We start from the raw sequence: 19,513 nt of genomic DNA on the forward strand, positions 1-19,513 counted from the left end.
GAGGATAGGAAAGGCAGCAGAATACAACAGACACTAGTATGGCAACATGTAAATCAATGGATGTGTAACTGCTGTGATTCTGCAATCTGTATACGGGGTAAAAATGGGAGTTCATAACCCACTTGAATCAAAGTGTGAAATATGATATATCAAGAACTATGTAATGTTTTGAACAACCAACAATAAAAAATTTTAAAAAAAGAAGCTGAAATCTCACAATACAGATTTTATATTTTTAATTCTCCCAGCCTCAGAAGCATTCATCATTCACAAACATTCCAGAAGCTTGAGGTTATAATTAGAATAAATTTCTCAAATTATTAATTGTATGCAAGTTGGAACACACACAAATGCAGCTGGAGACAAATGAACATAGGTATATTTCACATTCCATTTTCAAGTTGTCTTGCAGAGCTATGATTTTCCCATAGTAAAGTGATAAAAATTAAAGCTAAATCAAATACAGTACCATCTTTCCAATTCTCAAATATGGCAAAATAAATGTAATTGCCTTGTTAGGAATATAAAGGGAAAGAAGCACGCCTGTGAAATTTCAAAATATTTAAAAAACACAAATTGGGCATTTCCATAGCAACTTGTAACAGAGTTCTTGGACCTCTGAAGTCTAGCGAAGATCTTCAAGGATACGTCTTTTTTTTGTTGTTGCCTCATGTAGAATAATTCAATAAGAGTGACTGCTCTGTCGGAGCATTTATTTTTATTTCCAGGTCTTTCCATCAAAAATTTTAACTAAAATACCCAGAACCCACCCCCCCCCCAAAAAAAATCAGCAGTATAAGACAGGCAATAAAAGGCAAAGATATCTTGTCAAACTTACCTAAGAAGGCAGTCAGTGGTACAACCTGAGGAAACAAGATTCTCTTTAGGACTTACTCTTTCAGTATAACTACATTAATAAGTCTTCTTGTTCAAGTTATAGCAAAGCAAAAGTTAAGTGTTCTGAGAACTAGGCAAGGTCTGTGGAGGAAAGCATTCTTTAATTTAAATTTCATTGATAACACTTGGGCATTTTGCAAACATTCCTTTTGTTTTTATTTTTTATATCAGTCAGGCCTTGTGGTTCCTATGGATATCAATCAATCACTATCAAAATACTTTCATAAATCCTTCTTAATTGGGATTGTGGAAAGACAGGTAAAACAGACATGAAAGTCAGGCATTCTGAGCATGGGGGATGAAGGATCCTCTTTTGTGGAAGTAATCCTTTTTTTCCAGGGATGATCCATATGACCAGATTGTAAGCAACTTTGGGTTGACCCTACAAATTCTACAATCATAAAGTGTATTTTGAAAACATGAATCTTATAATATTCCCAATAAATATATTCAATAATATCTTCTTGGTGGTATGAGCAGCATAATAGAATTTGTCTTGGTAGCACAAATACACCTAATGAATACAACTATTTTTCATCTGACAACAAAAATGTTCAAAACATAACAATGCAATATCAACGAGAGAATTTTAATTATTGCATGAAGTTCACAATTTCCTAGTAATTCCTTTTGCTTTTAGACTGTATCACACTAAGGCTTTGCAATCATAATTTGTTCCAGTCACCCAATGACATTGTCTCTGTGGCTGTTAGTCCTCAGCTGACATCAATTTGGTTCAGTTGTTTTCATTTTGCTTTGTTTGCTGGCGTTCTAGCCTCTAACAGTTCTAAGCTCTTAGAATGTTATGGCTTTCAGCTGCTCATGGAGACAAGGATCTACTTGGTGATGATGGAAAACACTCAAATAGCTCAGTCTCTGAACTGCACAACTTCACTTGCAATTATGTGACCTTTAATCCCAGTGGATCGGGAAGCTGACACAGGAGGATGGCGAGTTCAAAGCCAGCCTCAGCAATGGTGAGGCGCTAAGCACTCATTAAGACCCTGTCTCTAAATAAAATATGGGGATATGGCTCATTAGTCAAGTGCCCATGAGTTCAATCCCCAGTACTCCCCCCTACCAAAGAAAAAGATGGTATGACAAGGTTTCTTAGAATCAGGTCCATATTTTATCTCAAGGAAAATTTATAATCTTCTCCAATTTATCTGCCAAACTTATTCCTAAATATTCAACCATAATTAATTTTATCATGGTTCCAAATTAAGCAAAAAACTGGAGTCATAACTTCTGCTGTCAAGTTTTCCTATGTTAAGTCTTTTTCGCAAGCCCACTAGAATACTTTATCCTCCCAAATAAATGTTTAAAATCACCTTCATAATATGTAACAGCCCTTCTAGTTTTCTATCTTTGGCTAAATAAACTTAATGCCTAAAAATTTCTACTTTAGGCTCTAGCAGTAAATAGTGTCATATTCTGTATTCCAGAGTTCTTAAATAGAAAATGGAATGTACAGGTGTTTTTTTTTTTCCCCCCTTTGGTGGTACATGGGATTAAACCCAGGCAGAGCCTAGCACATACAAGACAAGCAAAGTGCTCTACCACTTCCAGTTCATTCGTTCGTTCATTTGTTCATTCATTCATTCATTCATTTATTTATTTATTATTCTTAATTTTGAGACAGGATCTTGCTAAGTTGCCCAGGCTGGCTGCAAACTTTTGATTGTCCTGCCTCATCCTCCTGAGTAACTGCAATTACAGGTATGTGATACTGTACCCAGTAGAATGTATACTTACTTAAGTCTGTAATTCTGCCCTTATGCAAAATACTAAGAATCATCTCACTATATCCTTTTATTTTACAAAACTTTAATGTGTGGGACTTTTTTGTACAATTTGACATCATTTGTTATCGGATCCCATTCTTTAAACGCCTCTAACAAGTTGTAATTTTATGAACTGGGACAGATACTTAAGTTTAATTCTCATACTCTTTCACAATTAAGCATACTACATTTCTAGTACTTCAAAGATTTTAATTATTGTCAAATATATCTGGATTATAGCTTAACCCATACATTTTCAGAGAGTTCATGATTTTTATATAAAGGCAAATTAAATAATACCTAAACATCTAAACTTAATACATTAAAGTCATAACGATACAATCATTTCAAAATTATTGGAAAATATGTCATTTTCTTGAAATGAACTTGGCATAGAAGGCAGTAAAGAGGTCTTTATAAGGAGTATCTGAATTGGACTTGGTCAACGGTATTCGGCAAAATTGGCGAAATCTAGGAGAACGCAGCAGCAAGTTCTGTGAAAGGCCCATGAAGCTGGAGCACAGCCAGTAGAGAACAACTGACTAAAAAGAGAGAACATGGATATTAGTGCCTGTCCATTCTTGAAGGATACAAAGTCCAGAGACAAAAAAGCAATAAAAAAGAAAATAAAAATCTCTAAATGAAAGTACACTGGGACCAAGCTAGCATGTGCAGTTATTATATATTGTGAGGGATCTAATAAGAAAGTAAGTTGAAAGGAAAACCAAAGGCAAAAAGAAGTATTTTTGGTATCAAGTGGATGGCGGAAAGCAGTTGTCAGGTGAGGCCCAGGAGTGATCTCACCCCCACTTTGGCAATTAAGGATATTTTTCTCCACCAAAGGTTCTGACAAACTGATTATATAGTGAGGGTAGAATACAAAAAATGGGGCTGTGGCCATTTGTGATAGCAATATTAAGACTCCCTAGACCTTATTTTCCCCCATGTACTCATTTATCTTCCCCAAATATTCCCCATAACCAGTGTTTCAGAGGAGTCAGGAATGCATTATCTCTGCCTTCTTGAGAGAGCTTCAGCATTAGCTGCATCTTTCTTTTTTGTTATCATCCAGACTGTTTATTTAGGTCAATGACCAAGTTCTACAGCCTCTGTATATGTTGTCTATGTATAGACAACACATCTGTTCCAAACTTTTGTCATTGGGTCAGGCCCCACAAGCAAAACCATGTGGTTGTTCAATCCTGGTTGTAGAGACAAATGCCTTAGTTTGATCCTATTTGCTATTTATCTGACTTTTCATAAGTTATTTTCCTTTGTTTCAGTTGCTTCACCTAAAATAGGCCAGAAACTAATGCACCTCAAAAGACTGCTTTGAGGAATAAATGAGATATTTCATATAGTGTGATAATAATAATAAGCACAGTACGTGGCCTATGTTAAGCACTTGCATCTGTTCCAAAATAAGTCTTTCAGGGCAGAATACAAAATGTCACCAAAGGTAGATTAGCACAACAGTTAGAAGCAACAGCCAAACAGCCTGGATGTGTGGTAAGACTCAGCATAAGTAGGTAAGTGAACTTGGGAGTTATTTAACCTACTTGTGCCTCAGTTTCCTCATCACCAAAGTAGAGATTAAAAGAGTACCTACCTCATTGCACTTTTGGGAGAATTAAATGAGGTAATGTACCTAAACCATTTTACAGTGCCTGGCACAAAAGTCAACACTGAATAAACATTAGCTATCATCATCTGACTTATCCATCAACCAGAAAACCACCTAAGCCTAACCTCATTGACTATAATTTATCATGTAAATATCAATCCCTCTCCTTCCTGAGCAACAAAATCCAGATTTTTCAGTTGGGTACGCTGCCATCTGGAGGGGGAGAGGGTCTATACATACTTCCCAAGTCTCTTCAGCAGTCAAGTGTGGCCACACAATTAAGATATAAACACAATAGTTTGGTGGGACAGCTGGCAATGCTTATTAAAAGGAGTTGATTGTATTTAAAGCAGCAAGATAGCAAGCTCTAGAAGTCATCATGATCATCCTATAGCCTTAGGGAGAGAAATAACAGACTATGGATGTTGGAGCAGAGATAGGCAGGCACATTTGTAATCCCAGTGACTTGAGAAGCTGAGTCAGAAGGATAGCAATTTCAAGACCAGTCTCAGCAACTTAGAAGAGTCTGTCTCAAAAAATTTTACAAAAAGGATTTAAGATTGGATGCAGTGGTAAAGCACCCCTAAGTTTAAGCTCCAGTACCACAAAAGAAAAAAAAAAAAAAAGAAAGAGAAGCAGGTGGGTCTCCACTGTCTTCAGAAGTTGGCATATCACCCCTAAACTACCTAACTCTTGGTTTCCTATGTTTGACAGAATAAGCTTTGGTATTGAAGACACTATTTTTTAGATGTGTTACTCTGAATCTGATCCTTCACTGAAACTTCATTGCTCCTATTTTATTTCATTAGGGGGAGTTTCTCTGATTGAACTGGTATTGTTTATTCCCAGAAATGCAATGAAATTTATACTATTCTACTTTTATGGGATATTTTACAATACTCCCATTATATAGAAAGTACTACAATAGGTACTTGATGCTTTTTCAGTAATTCTCATAGACATTATGATGTGTATCTCAGAGATGAGGAACCTTACTTATTTTGCACAGGATTAAAGACAGAATTATATTCAAGTGATAGCTTAAAAAACACATTTTGATGTAAAAAACATATTACTCCTTAACTACTCTGAATTACTTAAACATTTGCTGATATAACCCTAACTACTAGCAACAAGTAAATTCTACTTAATGGTCTGTGTTGGCTTTGAGTAAAAATGGAGCTACCTACCACAGCTTTAAAGTATCTGTGGGAAATACACAAAGGACTGAAATAACTTAAAACAAATTCTATTTTTTATCAAAAGTTTAATGAGGTATAAATAAGGACAAACGTACTTTTCTCATAATGTTGTTAAAAGGGTAAGTAATATAACTAATTTCTTTAGTCTGTCTATACAGAAAGAAAAAGTTCAATATATCAACTAATAGGGCAAATACTATATTTGGTATGATGCAAAATACTTTGCAAGATTAAAAAAACAGAGGCAGGAAAAAGGAGTTTGATTTAGTAGAAGAGTTAAGACATATTTACATAAAAGAAGATTAACCAATCCCAAGAAATGTCCAAATTTCTTAGTGATAGAAACAGAGTAGCTTAGTTATCATACACATTACCATATCAGGAAGAGATCAAGTGGTCAGAGGAAACTCAATAAATTAAGAGGCAAGATCCCAGTCAGTTTAAGCTCAGGAGAAGATTTAGTACATGACACACCCAATGCTGGTGCTTACTCACAGAAGGTACTGTTGCAGCAACTGGAATCATCAATACTGATACAGCACGGACAAAGTATGTAATATACGTCTGAAAATGAGACATTCCAATTTTCTGTAGAGCAAAAATCTGAAGGGAGAGAATATATGTATACATACAATGATTAGTACAATGCATATTATATCAGACAAGCTTTAAAATAACTTAAGCTTTAAGATAACTTTATGTGATTGATCATCTTTCTTAAAAAATATCTTAATAATTATGCAGAATTCTTCCTCTACTCTAAGTTGTTCTTTTTTTTTCTTTTTTTGGTGGTGATGCTGGGGATTGAACCCAGAGCCTTCTGCATCTGAGGCAAGCACTCTACCCAACTGAGCTACACCCCCAGCCCCAATTATGCAGAATTCTTAAATGGAGCTTAAAGAATCCCTGAAAGACATGAACTGTGTAGAAATCATTGCCTTTATTTGTTGCCACCTAAATATAGTGACTGGTATAGAAAAGACATTGAATAGATACCTCATAGATTTGTGACCTGATTACATGGAGTAAAGGGGAGAACCAAGGCTAGAAAAAGTAGTTACGATGTGTGAATTATTTAAGAGGAAGCACAGTGTAATTATCATGACTGCAGAACCAAACTACCTAGGGTCAGACAGTGGCCCTGCAGTTTTAGTGGCTGAATAACATTGCAACACTTTAAATCTTTCTGTGCCTTTTTCCCCCTGCTCCTTAAAATGGGGTCATTATAGTCAGGGTTAACAATTAAATGAGTTAATTCATGTACATTGTGTACAAAAATGTCTAGCACATATTGTATATTAAATAAAAACAAGCTTTTATTAGTCATTAGAGGGTATGGAGGAAAAGACTAGAGCACTGATATTAATTAATTTTAACCTTTGTTTACCACTACATTTTTTATACCAAATATTCACTATCAACCAATTCAGGGGGCTATGCTAGGTGCTCTTAGGAAATATATTTAGACTACAAATGAAGTTTTTCCTCAAGAAATTTTTACCCAAGACCTTAGGCTTTATCATCTTCATTTTCCTCATTTGAAAAAATAAACAAACAGTATACAAGAAATATTTTTAAAAAGATGTTTAGATTTCCCAAGGATCAGTGGACCTGAGGTCTGTGAGATTCCAACTGTGGGAGGCCAACCTTACGGATGACTGAATTACACTCCCCAGCTGGGTGCTGAGGCACTCAGTCACAGAAATGGGTGTGTCTTGCTAGAGCCCCATGGGTGAAGCTATGCTCACCTGTTCCTTTGTAATATAACCCCTTACCCTGTTTAGGATAGAATCTTCCATGGAAGTGCCTTGTGTGTGTCCCCTCCTCTTACTGTGCTCTTGGGTATGGCCTACCCAGGTGTCAGTCAACCTGCTGACAGTGGACATCATGAAGATAGACTCAGTCCCCTGAAACCTGACCCCTTGCCTCATTTGAATAGCTTCTCCTCAATAAAAGGGGTCAGCGCATGCTCTCTCTCTTTCTGCAGACCCTTAAGGTCAGAGGAGCCATCACAGCAACCCCAAAGAAAAAGGTATTTGTGTCTCTTGTGTGGTTATTTCGTGCAGCCCAGTTAGCCCAGTTTAACTAGAGTGACCACTGAGCCTTTTAGTCTCGAGAACAGAAACCCGGCATCCAACCACGGTAAAAAATTTCTAGCCAGTAATGGTGGTACATGTCTCTAATTCCAGCAACTAGGGACCTGACGCAGGAGAACTGCAAGCTCAAGGCCAGCCTCAGTGACTTTACAAAATTAATAAAAACAGCTGCAGATATAGCTCAGTGGAAGAGTGCCCCTTGGTTCACTCCCCAGTACCAAAAAGAAAATTTAAGGTTTCTTCCAGTTCTATGTAAGGGCTATTCAGAGTATGAGTCCGAGACTTTTTGTATGTCCATGTGTGTATGTCTAGATTTCTGTGGACAGAACCTAGGGGATTTTAACCACCGAGCTATATCCCCAGCCTTTTAAAAAATAAATTTTTTTAAAATATTAAGACAGGGCCTTGCTAATTTTCTTAGGCTGGCCTCGAACTTGCAATCCTTCTGCCTCAGCCTCTTGAGTTGCTGGGATTACAGCAATGTGCCACCACACTCAATTGAGAAGAGTTCTTTATGAAATTATAAGCATGCCTTCAAACTGTTGATAAGGCAGCACACGATAATGGCTTAGAGAAGACCAAGAGGACATACCTTATATTTATGTATTTTCTCAATTCATCTTGTAAAAGAAATTCCATGACTTTTCTAAGATCATTTAGCAAGAAAATGGCAGTCAGGTACTGACCGTGTTCCTGACCTACAAATTTTCATTTTATGCATACACACAAAATACTACTTATTGTGGGAATAAAATCAGATTGATCAAGAATCTTAATTAATATATGTACCAAAAATAAATTATAAAACTGAATGTATTAAAATCAGGCATTTTGAGAGCTGAAAGAGACTTTGGAAGTGTTCTAACTCAGTGATCTTATTTTAATTATGAGAATTTTATGATGCAGAAAGGTTAAGGGACTGGCCTCAGTTAATGTCTCAATTGCAGCTCAGAAGTACCTCCACCAACTCAAACATGTATATTTGATGTCAGAAGAGGAGCAACAAAATTTCTGATGACTTAAATGTCAAACAAATATCACTTAAAATCACTGACCTCCACTATTAATAAATTGGTGACACCAAGGGAGACAGGAAGAATCCAAGTAGAATCCAGCACAGTGAGATCAGGAAACCAGAGGATCCCACCAGTAGCTAATTGTTCCTGAACAGAAAAACCTGCTGAAACAGTTTTATAAATCAAATAATAGAATTCTTAAAAATAGCAGAGGAAAGTATACAAAACCTAAGTAGCTTGACAATTCTAATAAAGTACCCCTAACACTAGAGACTTTAAAGGTTTTAAAAGGTTATTTTTATTCACAATATGTTTTCTTTTTTTTTGTTATTTTTTACTCAATACAAAATATTTTTCTTAACAGAGCTAGCCTATTTACACTTCAGATTTTAAATTCTATATCTTCTAAGAAGAGAGTAAATGGTAATTATAAAAACTATGATTTTTTTTCCTTTCTTTAAGTACAAAAAAAAAAAAAAAAAAACCAATGTTAAAGAACTTATTTGGGGAAGCAGAACTTCTATAACAATTACCTTCTGAATGTGCTCCCCCTGTGCTAAAATTCCGAAGGGCAACAGATATGAAGGTCCACATTGGAAGCTGAATCCAGACCAACACAGTGGCTTTGAAAGGGTGGCAGTTGTCCCGAACATACAGCTCTGAAACAAGCCTCCTCATATTCTTTAGATAAGTGAGCCTAGTTTGAGGGAAGAGGGAAAGATAATATCATTTGACTGCTGGTAGTTCTTCATCCCCAAAGCACAAACACACCCATGCTATGATTACAGTTAAAGGGGTCTTAATTATGATATTGTGCAGGCAAATTAAACCTTTACTAAAACTTCTATAGCAATGTACAAAACTGCATAACAATGTGATAAATCTGACACTTTCAGACTACAGGCTTTGTCTCTGATGGTCTTTAGCCAATTCAGTATTTTTTTTTTCCTTTTGTTGTTATTGTTGTTGTTGCTGTACTGGAGATTAAACCTAGGGGTGCTTTACCACAGAGTTATGTCCCCAGCCCATTTTATCTTTTATTAAAACAGGGTCTTGCTAAGCTGTTTGGGGCCTCATTGAATTGCTGAGGCTGGCATCACACTTGGGATCCTACTGCCTTAGCCTCTAGATTTGCTAGGATTACAGGCCTGCACCACTGTGCCTAGAAGTCAATTAGATTTTAACAGAAAATTTCACTCCTGACATGGTCTAATTACAATTAATATCAGAAATATTAAAGCTGGAAGTCCATTTTACTCAAATCTGTGCATGGTTAAACCTTATTACTTGATCTCTGTACCTTTTGTAGCTATGTGATTTTGGACTGTATATTCTCTTGGACTATAAAATTGATCTCCATGTTTCAGTGAACTCTCTTGCGAAGATTCTCTCAATCTGTTTTCTGTTTACCACATTAATTACTTTGTTCATAAGTCTAGTTTCCTTGAGGGGCAAGTGTTCGGTTTTATTCATCTTTAAATCTCTTACATTATATACGCATGGCATTAGGGATTAAATCCAGGGGAGCACTATCACTGAGCTACATCCCTAGTCCTTTTTGTATTCTGACAAAGGGTCTCACTAAGTTGCTGATGCTGGTCTCCAACCTGTGATCCTCTTGCCTCAGCCTCCTGAGTCAAAGGGATTATATGTATGCACTACTGCACCCAGCTTCCTATATCATACATTTTGTATAAGGCAGGCATTCAATAGTTTTGTTCAATTTAATCAAATTATAGTATTGAATTAAGATAATACATTCAGGCCTTTCTCTTTTTCTAACTTTACCTCTAGTTACTTCTCTAATGACACCTGCACATTTTGGTTCCTGAATGACTTTCAGTTATCCAACAAATCAGACTTCCACATAAGCATGGCTTTGGAAGTATTATATAACCTAACAGACTCCCAACACAACACTGCTAAAAATACAGGAAGCCCTCATCAGATAAGTCTTCCTACAAAGTCAACAGTTTGTATAAGGATGGATCAAGCCAACCATCCTGCCAGTGCTACAAAAGCAAGGTGCCACAATCTAGGCTGTGTTCATAACCCAGGTGAATAGCCATTAATCTGTTCTTTTTGCTTTTGGCAAAAATAATCAAGTTTGTCTGAAAGATAAAATTTCAAAACTATAGGCTTGCCTACTTTTATCAAATAGACATTGAGCTATCACAATAATTTTTTAAAATGTCAGGTCTTTTTTGCACTAAATATAGACACGAGCTCATATTAAAGATAGCAAATATACATCTATATAAAATATATGAATAACAAGATATTCAACACTTATTTATACTAAAAACCCTTATTTTTCTCATTGCTGTGAACTGGTGACTACTTTGTTACAGTCTAATAAAGACTGGAAATCAACTAGCGAGTAGCTTAGGTTGACTGAAGCAGAATGATTTATTAGTTCCCAGTAGATGACTATAGACATCCTTGGGCACAGTAAAGCACCTTTGGACAAGGGCTTTCCAAGTTTGGGCAGCACCATGGCTACGTAAATGCTTCTACTATGGCATTAACATTTTCTATGTCCCCTTTCATATGGTCTATTATCTGTATCTTTTCAAAAAGGTCAAATTTGCAAATTTCTGGACTAATATTCCAACAGAATGGCAAAGTATCTTCAAGTCATAACCTTCATCAATGCCCTAGCTCTTTGCACATACTCTTTATACACTCCTTAATTCATTGTCATTATTATTTATGATAGGCCTTTTTCAATGGGCTCGAGTCCCTCAAGAATAGGAATAAAGCTGAATAAGGTAGTCCTAGAACTTGGGAGTCTGAGGTGAAAGGATCAAAAGAACTCAGGATTTGGAGAACTGGGCAAGTTGCTATCTCAGAAATAAAAACCATGAGTAGGCTCTTATCTTTGCTGTTCTATCTCTGCTTTTTATTCAATATATAAAAGTATCATGCCACATACTGATTTATTAGAATATGAAATAGGAACTACTTTCCTGACAAATTTACCCAAACCAACAATTAACATCACTTACACATTTCTCTCTTTCTCTCTCTCTCTCTCTCTCACACACACACAGATAATTTGTGGTCTTATATGCATAAAATTACTTACCTGGTAACTCTCTTGGACCATCCCAACTGATTTGCATAAACTGCAACTTCATGATTAAGATGCTTGGCAATGTTTTTTATTTCTGGTTGCAAATTTTCCACCTAGCTAAAGGAAAAGTAGAACTTGTAATGAGCACATAAAGGATCTTATTCATAACCTTTCATAATTTTATTCTTCCTTCATTTTAAAATTGTGGTTTATGTCAAGAAACTTTAAGTCTAAGCATAAAATGTCAATTTGCTTGGGATGTCCTTAGTCACAAATTCAAATTCCAGCTTGTATACCTAGTTGTCTAATCCTAGGTAAGGGATTTAACCCCTAAAATCCTACTCCCTCACTTTTAAAAGGTATAATAACACAGAATTGTAAGTATTAAATGAAATCTGCATCGAGGGTTTTACTGTTTCACCCCTAGATTTTCCAGTAATGTAAACAGAGAAAACAGCACACTGCTAATATGCTTTTAGTATGCTCTGATAGCCACAAAACCAAAACTAAAAACTGCATTTATTCTTGCCCTGTGTTCTTTCTGTAAAGAAGCTCACTGCCTTCATGCTGCTCCCGCTACCTTTCTTGTTTTGCTTTCCAGTAACTTTTTCCTAACTATAATAATATGAAAACCATATTTATGAAATCTCACAATAATAATCCCTTTTTGTTTTCAAAGCATTTCAACTCATGTTATATGATTTCATATCATGAAATTGTGATGTAAAGGAATGTATTTTTATACTGACACCACAGAAAGGAGAAGGATGTCTTAAAAAGTCAAGTGACAGTTACAGGTGGTAAGTGCCAAGATAAGACATTGTTTGCAAACTGATACCTTAGTAGTTTCTTTCTTATAAGAAATATAAGCTGGAATACTTTGGTCAAAGATGCCGCTGACATACTGCCTGATAAAACTTTTTAAGATGTTAATGTTACATAGTTTTTTCCATGCAATTTCTTCTTTTTTTTTTTAAGTGTAATGTTTGATGACTTTAGTTTTTGCTTGTAGTGTGAAAAAATTATCGGTGCATAATTATACATAGTAGTAGAATTCGTTCTTAAATATTTGTACATGCAAACAATATTCTCATTTCTTTACTGGTCTCATCATGAACAAGTTGAGTAACCACTTGTGCTCTGAGCACAAACCCAGGAGGACAAACGAAAATTTCAGGTACACGTGTGACAGAATATTTACACATCCAATGCTACTTAAAATTTTTAGTAATAAAGTGGCCTTGATGACTAACAATAACACTATGGTACCATAGCGGGATCTGAGACCCAGGAAGACGTCTAACCTCCACTGCTAGGGCGACATCAAGTATGCGCGCGGCTCGGCGCTCCTCACCTTGGCCAGGATGTAGTGCTGGTAAGCGGCCAGGGGCAGCGTGACCGCGCCGCGCAGGGCCACAGTGGTGAGCAAGATTCTGCCCCACCAGGGAAGGCCTGTGGCGGCGTGCGCGCAGAGCAGCACTTCCTCAGCGGCCCGCACCGGCGCGGACGCGGCTAGGGCCTCGTACCAGCCGCCCGCACCGTCAGGGGAAACTGCAGAAACTGACGCCACCGCCCACATTGGGAGAGCTGGGGGTTTGGCGCCGTTCCGGAGGGATGGCAGAAGAGGCAGGCCCCTAGTCCGCAGCTGTAGGGTAGGTAGCACCCGCTGCCACCGACAACCCATCCCACACATCATGCCTACGTTGGAGCGGAGCGATTCGCACCGCTCAACCCAGAGCCCGCGCAAGCGCCAACTGTACTAGGCGTAGCCGTGCGGACCGTTCCGCAGCCTTCCGATTGACCTTCCTATTCAAGTCGGTGACGTCTTGCGTCGCACTGGAGATGATGTAAGAGTTAAGGAAGTCCCACCTTTCCCACGCGGCACTAGGCAGTTCTAGAACTCACTGGAGGAGCTCCAGCGGCTGGGGTCCCGACCGGAACTGTGGACAGGGGCGGGGTGTTCTCTAGGGAGAGCTTACTTTATAATCTAGTCTTCTGCGTTTGCCTTTCTCTTTGTTTTCACCAAGCCTAATCGTGTTATTGGTAGTGAACTCTGCTTGCTATGTGGTTTTGTGTCCAGAAGTTGTTCCTCACTATTTTTCGTGCATCCAACTGCTTCCGCTAGACATTATTTACGATAATAATGCCCAAGAGTCAATGCTTTGCTGAAATGCCGGCTTTCCCGAAAGTGTTGTTAATCAGCATTCGTTAAACATTAGGCATAATTTAGTCTTTGGTATAATATTTCATTGGTCCATCTTTTCCGGCTAGCGTTTTAAACCCCAGCTGCAAATTTGAGTTTCCTTCGATATATTATATATAGTAGCCAAAATCTTACGTATTATTTTCTGATTTAAAGAGTAAGGATCACGGGCAGCATGAAGTGTATCATCATAATTCAAGTAAAAATACATCAAAAGAATGGATTATTTAACCTCTACAGTGATTAAAAAATGGATTTTTTTCCTTCGATGTAATCATCTTGAAATAGTATTCTAAAGTTTCTATTCAAAAGAAAGTTGTTTTTTTAAAATTTTCTTAAAAAGTTATAGAAGGACATAGTATCTTTATTTATTTTTATGTGGTGCTGAGGATCGAACCCAGTGCCTCACATGTGCAAGGTGAGCGCTTTGCCACAACCCCAGCCCCTCAAAAGGAAGTTTTAAAAATATAGTTCAAACGTACTGTGATGCCAGATTTAAATAGGAATGAGTTTTTTGTTGTTGTTGCCAGATTATGGGACAGCATTTTTTTTGAGCGGGAGAGGGCAGTGCTGCTGGGGTCAAACCCAAAGCCTTATGCATGTTAGGCAAGCACTCTACCACTGTCCTTAATTTTAGGGTTATGTCACAGTTAATGGTTTCCTCAGCTTTGAGTTCCTTACAGAGTAACTAAATGTATAAAGCCCTGCATGGTTCCACTTAGGATTTTCCTATTTTGTGATAGTGTGAAAGCTATATGCATTCAGTGGAAACTGTACTCCGAATTTTAAATTTTTTCTTAGGCTAATAATTTATATTCTTGCTGCAGCTCCCAGCTAGTCTGTCATCATAAAGATAACCTACACTAGCTGGGGGTGGGTGTGATTCAGTGGTAGAGTGCCTGTGTAAAGAAGGTCCTGGGTTCAAACTCCAGCACAACACAACTCACCCTCCAAAAGGCTACTCATACAGCATTACTGTGTTCTTATTGTTTGACAAATTAAATACATTTTTATTTACAATTTTTCAATTTACAGTTTATAAAAATCTAAGAGTGATGTTATCTGGGTGTGGGTCCATGGGAAGTAATTAAGTTATAAGAATTGTCCCTCATAAGTTGAATTAGTGTCCTTATAAGAGAAAAAAAGATAACTACCCCATGTGAAGAAACAAGAAGTTTCTCGCCAGGAACGGAATAGGCCAACAGGTTTATATTGGATATCTTAGCTTTCAGAACTATGAGAAATAAAATTTATTAATGCCATCCAGTCAATAGATTGGTAATAACTGGCCAAAGTTTTCGAAATGTGAATAGATTATCATGTCATTTAGATTTTTCATTTTCATATATATTTATATATATTTCATCTGAAATGTTTCAAAAGTACCATTTTTTTCATGAGCAAGTTACTCCTTGGAATCAGATTTAGAGTTTTTACTACTTCTTCAAGGTATTACTTTTCAAAACTGAAACTACCTAATGCAATTAGTTTTCCCTCTCTGCACTGAGAAATATCCTGTCATTTTTATTTTTATTTTTTGGTTTTCAAGGACTGAACTTGGGAAGTTGGCTTTCACTTTATAACAATGTGAATCCATTTAAACATAGAATTCTAACATGAAATCTCTTACAACAGAACTGTTAGTCCTTTACTGTGTCTCACATTATAAAGGAATTCTGTCCAAGTTTCAGTTTTCTCTGTTCACCTATTCAAAATTAAAATGATAGTATTTTTTGCAATCAAGATGTCCAATATAAAGCATTAATGTTCTCATCTTAAATGCCAGTTACCTGAGTTGATCAAACGCTATGCCTTATTCAAGCAAACATTTATTCAGTGAGATGTGTATTTCCAAAGAGATCTGGGAGCATCCCAAATTTACAAAGTATAACCTATATATATACGAAACATAATTCATATATCTAAAGTAAAAACAGATAAATGGAATACTGAATCTCTAGTGCTTAAAAAGTAAATTGGGGAGCTGGAGTTGTAGTTCAGTGGAAGAGCACTTGCCTGGCATGTGTGAGGCACTGAGTTTGATTGTCAGCACCACATATAAATAAAGGTCCAATAACAACTAAAAATATTTTTTAAAAATTGGTTTTCTTCTGATGTTTTAATTTTCCCTTGATATTTTACAATAATCCTGACATGAAAATTTCTTATTTATAAAATGTTTTGGTACACTTTAATGTCAGATCTGTGGGAGTGAAAAATGTTTTGGTGATTGATTGAACCCAGGGCCTTGTAAATGCTAGGCAAGCACTATACCAGTAATCTATAAGCCTAGCTTATGAGAGTGTTTTTGAAAAATATCAAAGTGAAAATAGACTGAATCAGAGGATTTGAAGAGGCTTTACGATCCTGAGTTTCCCAATTTATAACACCTTGTACTATTTTAAAGATAAAGTGAATAATATAGAGTGCAATATTATTTTAATGAAATGTGTATTTAGGTAATTTGAGTCGAAAGACAGATGGAATACTTTTTGAAGAACAAGCAGGAATACTTAATACACTATTTACCTATTTTGTTTCCCCAGAGAACAAAAATGACTATTCATGATTTATAAAAAAAATATTCTACTAGTAAAATAAAAATGATTTTACTTTATAATAATAGGAAACAGAATTTTCTTTCATATAAACACTAAAATCAGTTTTGCTGGTTATGTTTATATGTTGAAAAGATACGAAAGAGGGATTTTGTTGGAAATACTAAGCAGTCATTTTTAAAATGGAATAGTTGGTATAAATAGCTTACAGAGTAATTGAGATACTACTTGGGAAATTAAGGTGTGAAATAACCCATGGATTATTTCCAAGAATTAAATCACTTCTTAAAAAGAGTAAGAGGAAATAAACACAATGTGTTCTACATGTATATATCTTGCATACTTTGGAAGAAGAAAAGACCTTCAGGGTCTCAAAAAATTGGTTTTTATTGTTCAAATAAATATGCACTGTTATTACATCTGAAATATAAAAAATGTATTTGAAAAATGTTCCTAGTACAGACTTCTAAAATCATGTACTTCACAAGCCTGATCTCAAAATATAAATATGGAGCATTCCAATCTATATTCACCTGCTCCAGTTTTTAAAGTCAAGAAAATAAAGGGATTTTCCCCCTGCATTTTGAATGTCACCCATATTAAGAAATTCTGTTTAGTGAAGAAACAACCAAATTCATGTGTTGTAATAAATACTGAGTAGTATCTGCTCTCCAGGAAGATTAAGTTGAAAATAACCCTAGTTAACACAGAAAAGAAATAGGCAAAAAAATATAGAACACTGGCAAAAGTCATATATCTTTGTTAAATAACATTACACCCCCTTTTTAGTAAAGTGCTGTAGTTTATTTCATTACTATTTATTTGTAGATCTTCTATCTTTTCCTTTAAATTTGGGCATAGTCAAGTGAAAAAACAAATTTACATATTTTAACAAAATTATATATTTTAAGATCATATGCTAAATTAAAACATGAGGGTGTTGTTTATAGACTTCTAGATGTGTTTGAAAAATCAACTTTCTATTCTTTAGTCAGATTATCAGAGGCAAGAAATATTCATTTTCTTGAACAGCCAAGGAATCATACTGTCAACTCTGGGTAATTTATCTGAATTCTAGTTTGTTTTACCAGTGTAGAATTTGTGTCTAACTTAAAAAAAAAAAAAAAAAAAAAAAAAAATTACAAATTGATATATATACATTACTTCACTTTTATGCTTTCTTTTACATTTCAACCATATAATTTATTTTTCCATAGGAGACAGGGCAGGACACGTATTCTTCTCGGATACATTGCTGTTTATTGTTTCAAGTGGATGGAATATATAAATCCCACTGAATAGTTTAGTGTGGTCCTGTATCTTACATAAACAGGATAAATGGAGACTTTATGTTGTAATCTTTGTATTCATGTATCTACCATAAACTGTCTTAATGACAAACGCAAACTTTCTTTTATTACTTGAACCCAAGTTAGCTGTTGATCCTTTTCATTGATAATATACAAGTGTAGAGAGCAAGAAGCCTTTCAAACTAAAAAAGAAATACTTCTCACTAAATTAATGAAAATTGAAAATTTTTATGTCTTGAGAAATGGAAAGCCAATGTTAAGAATCAATATTATCCAATATAAAATAGTACACTGAATTGTTTAATAATAAACAGTATATTAAGAACTTGTATATGCTGACTGTAACAGTGGTGGCTTTTTAAATTCTCAAAAAAGTCTAAACATTTTGTGGTTAGAAGAAACCATTGGCAATGATGAAGATGCTCCATCTCTGTAGCAATCATTATAGTGAAAATCTTTACAGAATTTTTACACTATTAGCAGGAGAATTTTACTGGTATTAGTGATAACAGGCAAAAAGAGAAGAAAGTGAAGAGAATATGTATTAATTCTAGGAGTGTGGAAAAGTAATAACAAGACAAGGGAAAGTTAGAAATTTCTTCTGTATGTGCCTTGCTACAAACCCAAAAGAGAGGGGTGAGTGTTTTAAAAGCCAATGTAGGGAAACATCCACTGATAATGCCCATTATTTTACTTTATACTTAAATTACACAAGTAGAAAAGTTATGCTTATTAATAGTTTAATGTATGAAGGAAACATCCAGATTTCTGAATATGAAGGTACATATCTCACATTAATTTAAGTCTACATAAAGTAGAGCCTCTATACTGACATATTGAAATTTACTTTCTGCTTAGCCTTTTTCTGTTATGTAAACAATTGTACATTTATTTGCCATTCTAAAACTTCAGGATCAAGTTTACATAATTTTGCTAAATTTCCGTGTTTGCTCAGAAGCAGTTTACAGTACTAAAACCAACCAGCCAATGAACAGCTTCAACAGAAAGTTATGTCCAAAGGGGAAGAGGAAAGAAAAAAAGAAAAATGATAAGAAAAATGCTAACTAAGGTAAAACAGATGATGATGGGGAATGGGCAGTCACAAATGTTCACAGAAAATAGGTCAGTTAGTAAGTTCTTCTGCAAAAAGCCTACACACTTCAGTCAAGCACATCAGTAGAATGATTTGGGAGCGTATTTTTTTTTTTTTTTCCAGCCACTGGTGATTTCCTCTGAATGAAAAGGAATTTGCAGGCTAACAAGCTGATCCTCATCAGCCAAGCTGGTTCATATGCACACTGTTCATGTGAGGTGTCCAGGGCCCAGTCCATACCTATGAATAGAAAATACATATTTTATCAAATATATATTTAACACATATACTTCATTAAAAACTAATGAAATACTCTTAGTACCTATGTACTAAACACCTAAGTTATATCCAATTTGCAATGTACTAGAAAAAAATGGAGAAAAACACTGTTAAGATCTACTTCTTATTTTTCTGTAGTGCTAGAGATCAAACCCAGGGCTATGTGCATATTAAAAAAGTGCTGTCACTAAGCTACAACTCCAGTCCCCAAACCACTTTTATCTTTTATTTTTTCTACCTCTCTCATTCCTCAAACAGGATATTATTTATCAACATTTTTTCTTCAAAATCATCACTTAAGTAGATACAGATTAATGGTTGTTGAAGACGATGAATCATTAAACATACCAAATATGATAAATTTACAAATATATA

The 19,513-nt window shown here is 35.6% G+C and overlaps 2 protein-coding genes and 1 non-coding gene across 5 annotated transcripts in view; all 3 read right to left on the reverse strand.

Annotated features, from left to right (window-relative positions):
- Positions 1–221: 221 nt before the first annotated feature.
- LOC107158803 (cytochrome c oxidase assembly protein COX18, mitochondrial) lies at positions 222–13,473 on the reverse strand. Of its 3 annotated transcripts, none has more exons than XM_048785771.1 (6): positions 13,050–13,473; positions 11,708–11,808; positions 9,153–9,316; positions 8,659–8,783; positions 6,003–6,110; positions 222–863 (listed from the first exon to the last, which is right to left on the reverse strand). In XM_048785771.1, the coding sequence occupies exons 1-6, from the start codon at positions 13,389–13,391 to the stop codon at positions 747–749; spliced, it is 957 nt and encodes a 318-aa protein (XP_048641728.1). In that variant the 5' UTR covers positions 13,392–13,473; the 3' UTR covers positions 222–746. The 3 variants fall into 3 exon arrangements, with proteins under 3 accessions (XP_048641728.1, XP_015360785.1, XP_015360786.1); XM_015505299.2 differs by having other exon boundaries at positions 222–3,223; positions 13,050–13,462; XM_015505300.2 differs by having other exon boundaries at positions 222–3,223; positions 8,659–8,780; positions 13,050–13,461.
- On the reverse strand, positions 6,297–6,370 carry Trnal-cag. Its single transcript has one exon. It is a non-coding gene; the product is annotated as a tRNA-Leu (tRNA).
- Positions 13,474–18,489: 5,016 nt separating the features above from the next.
- The window catches only part of Ankrd17 (ankyrin repeat domain 17), a 117,299-nt gene continuing 116,275 nt past the window's right edge, over positions 18,490–19,513 (reverse strand). The window contains exon 33 of the mRNA XM_048785747.1: positions 18,490–19,099. Within this exon, the coding sequence (XP_048641704.1) occupies positions 19,040–19,099 (60 nt within the window). The 3' untranslated portion in view covers positions 18,490–19,039. The remainder of the gene's footprint in view (positions 19,100–19,513) is intronic.

This window comes from Marmota marmota, unplaced genomic scaffold (genome assembly GCF_001458135.2).
Source record: "Marmota marmota marmota unplaced genomic scaffold, marMar, whole genome shotgun sequence".
NCBI classification, from domain to species: Eukaryota; Metazoa; Chordata; class Mammalia; order Rodentia; family Sciuridae; genus Marmota; species Marmota marmota.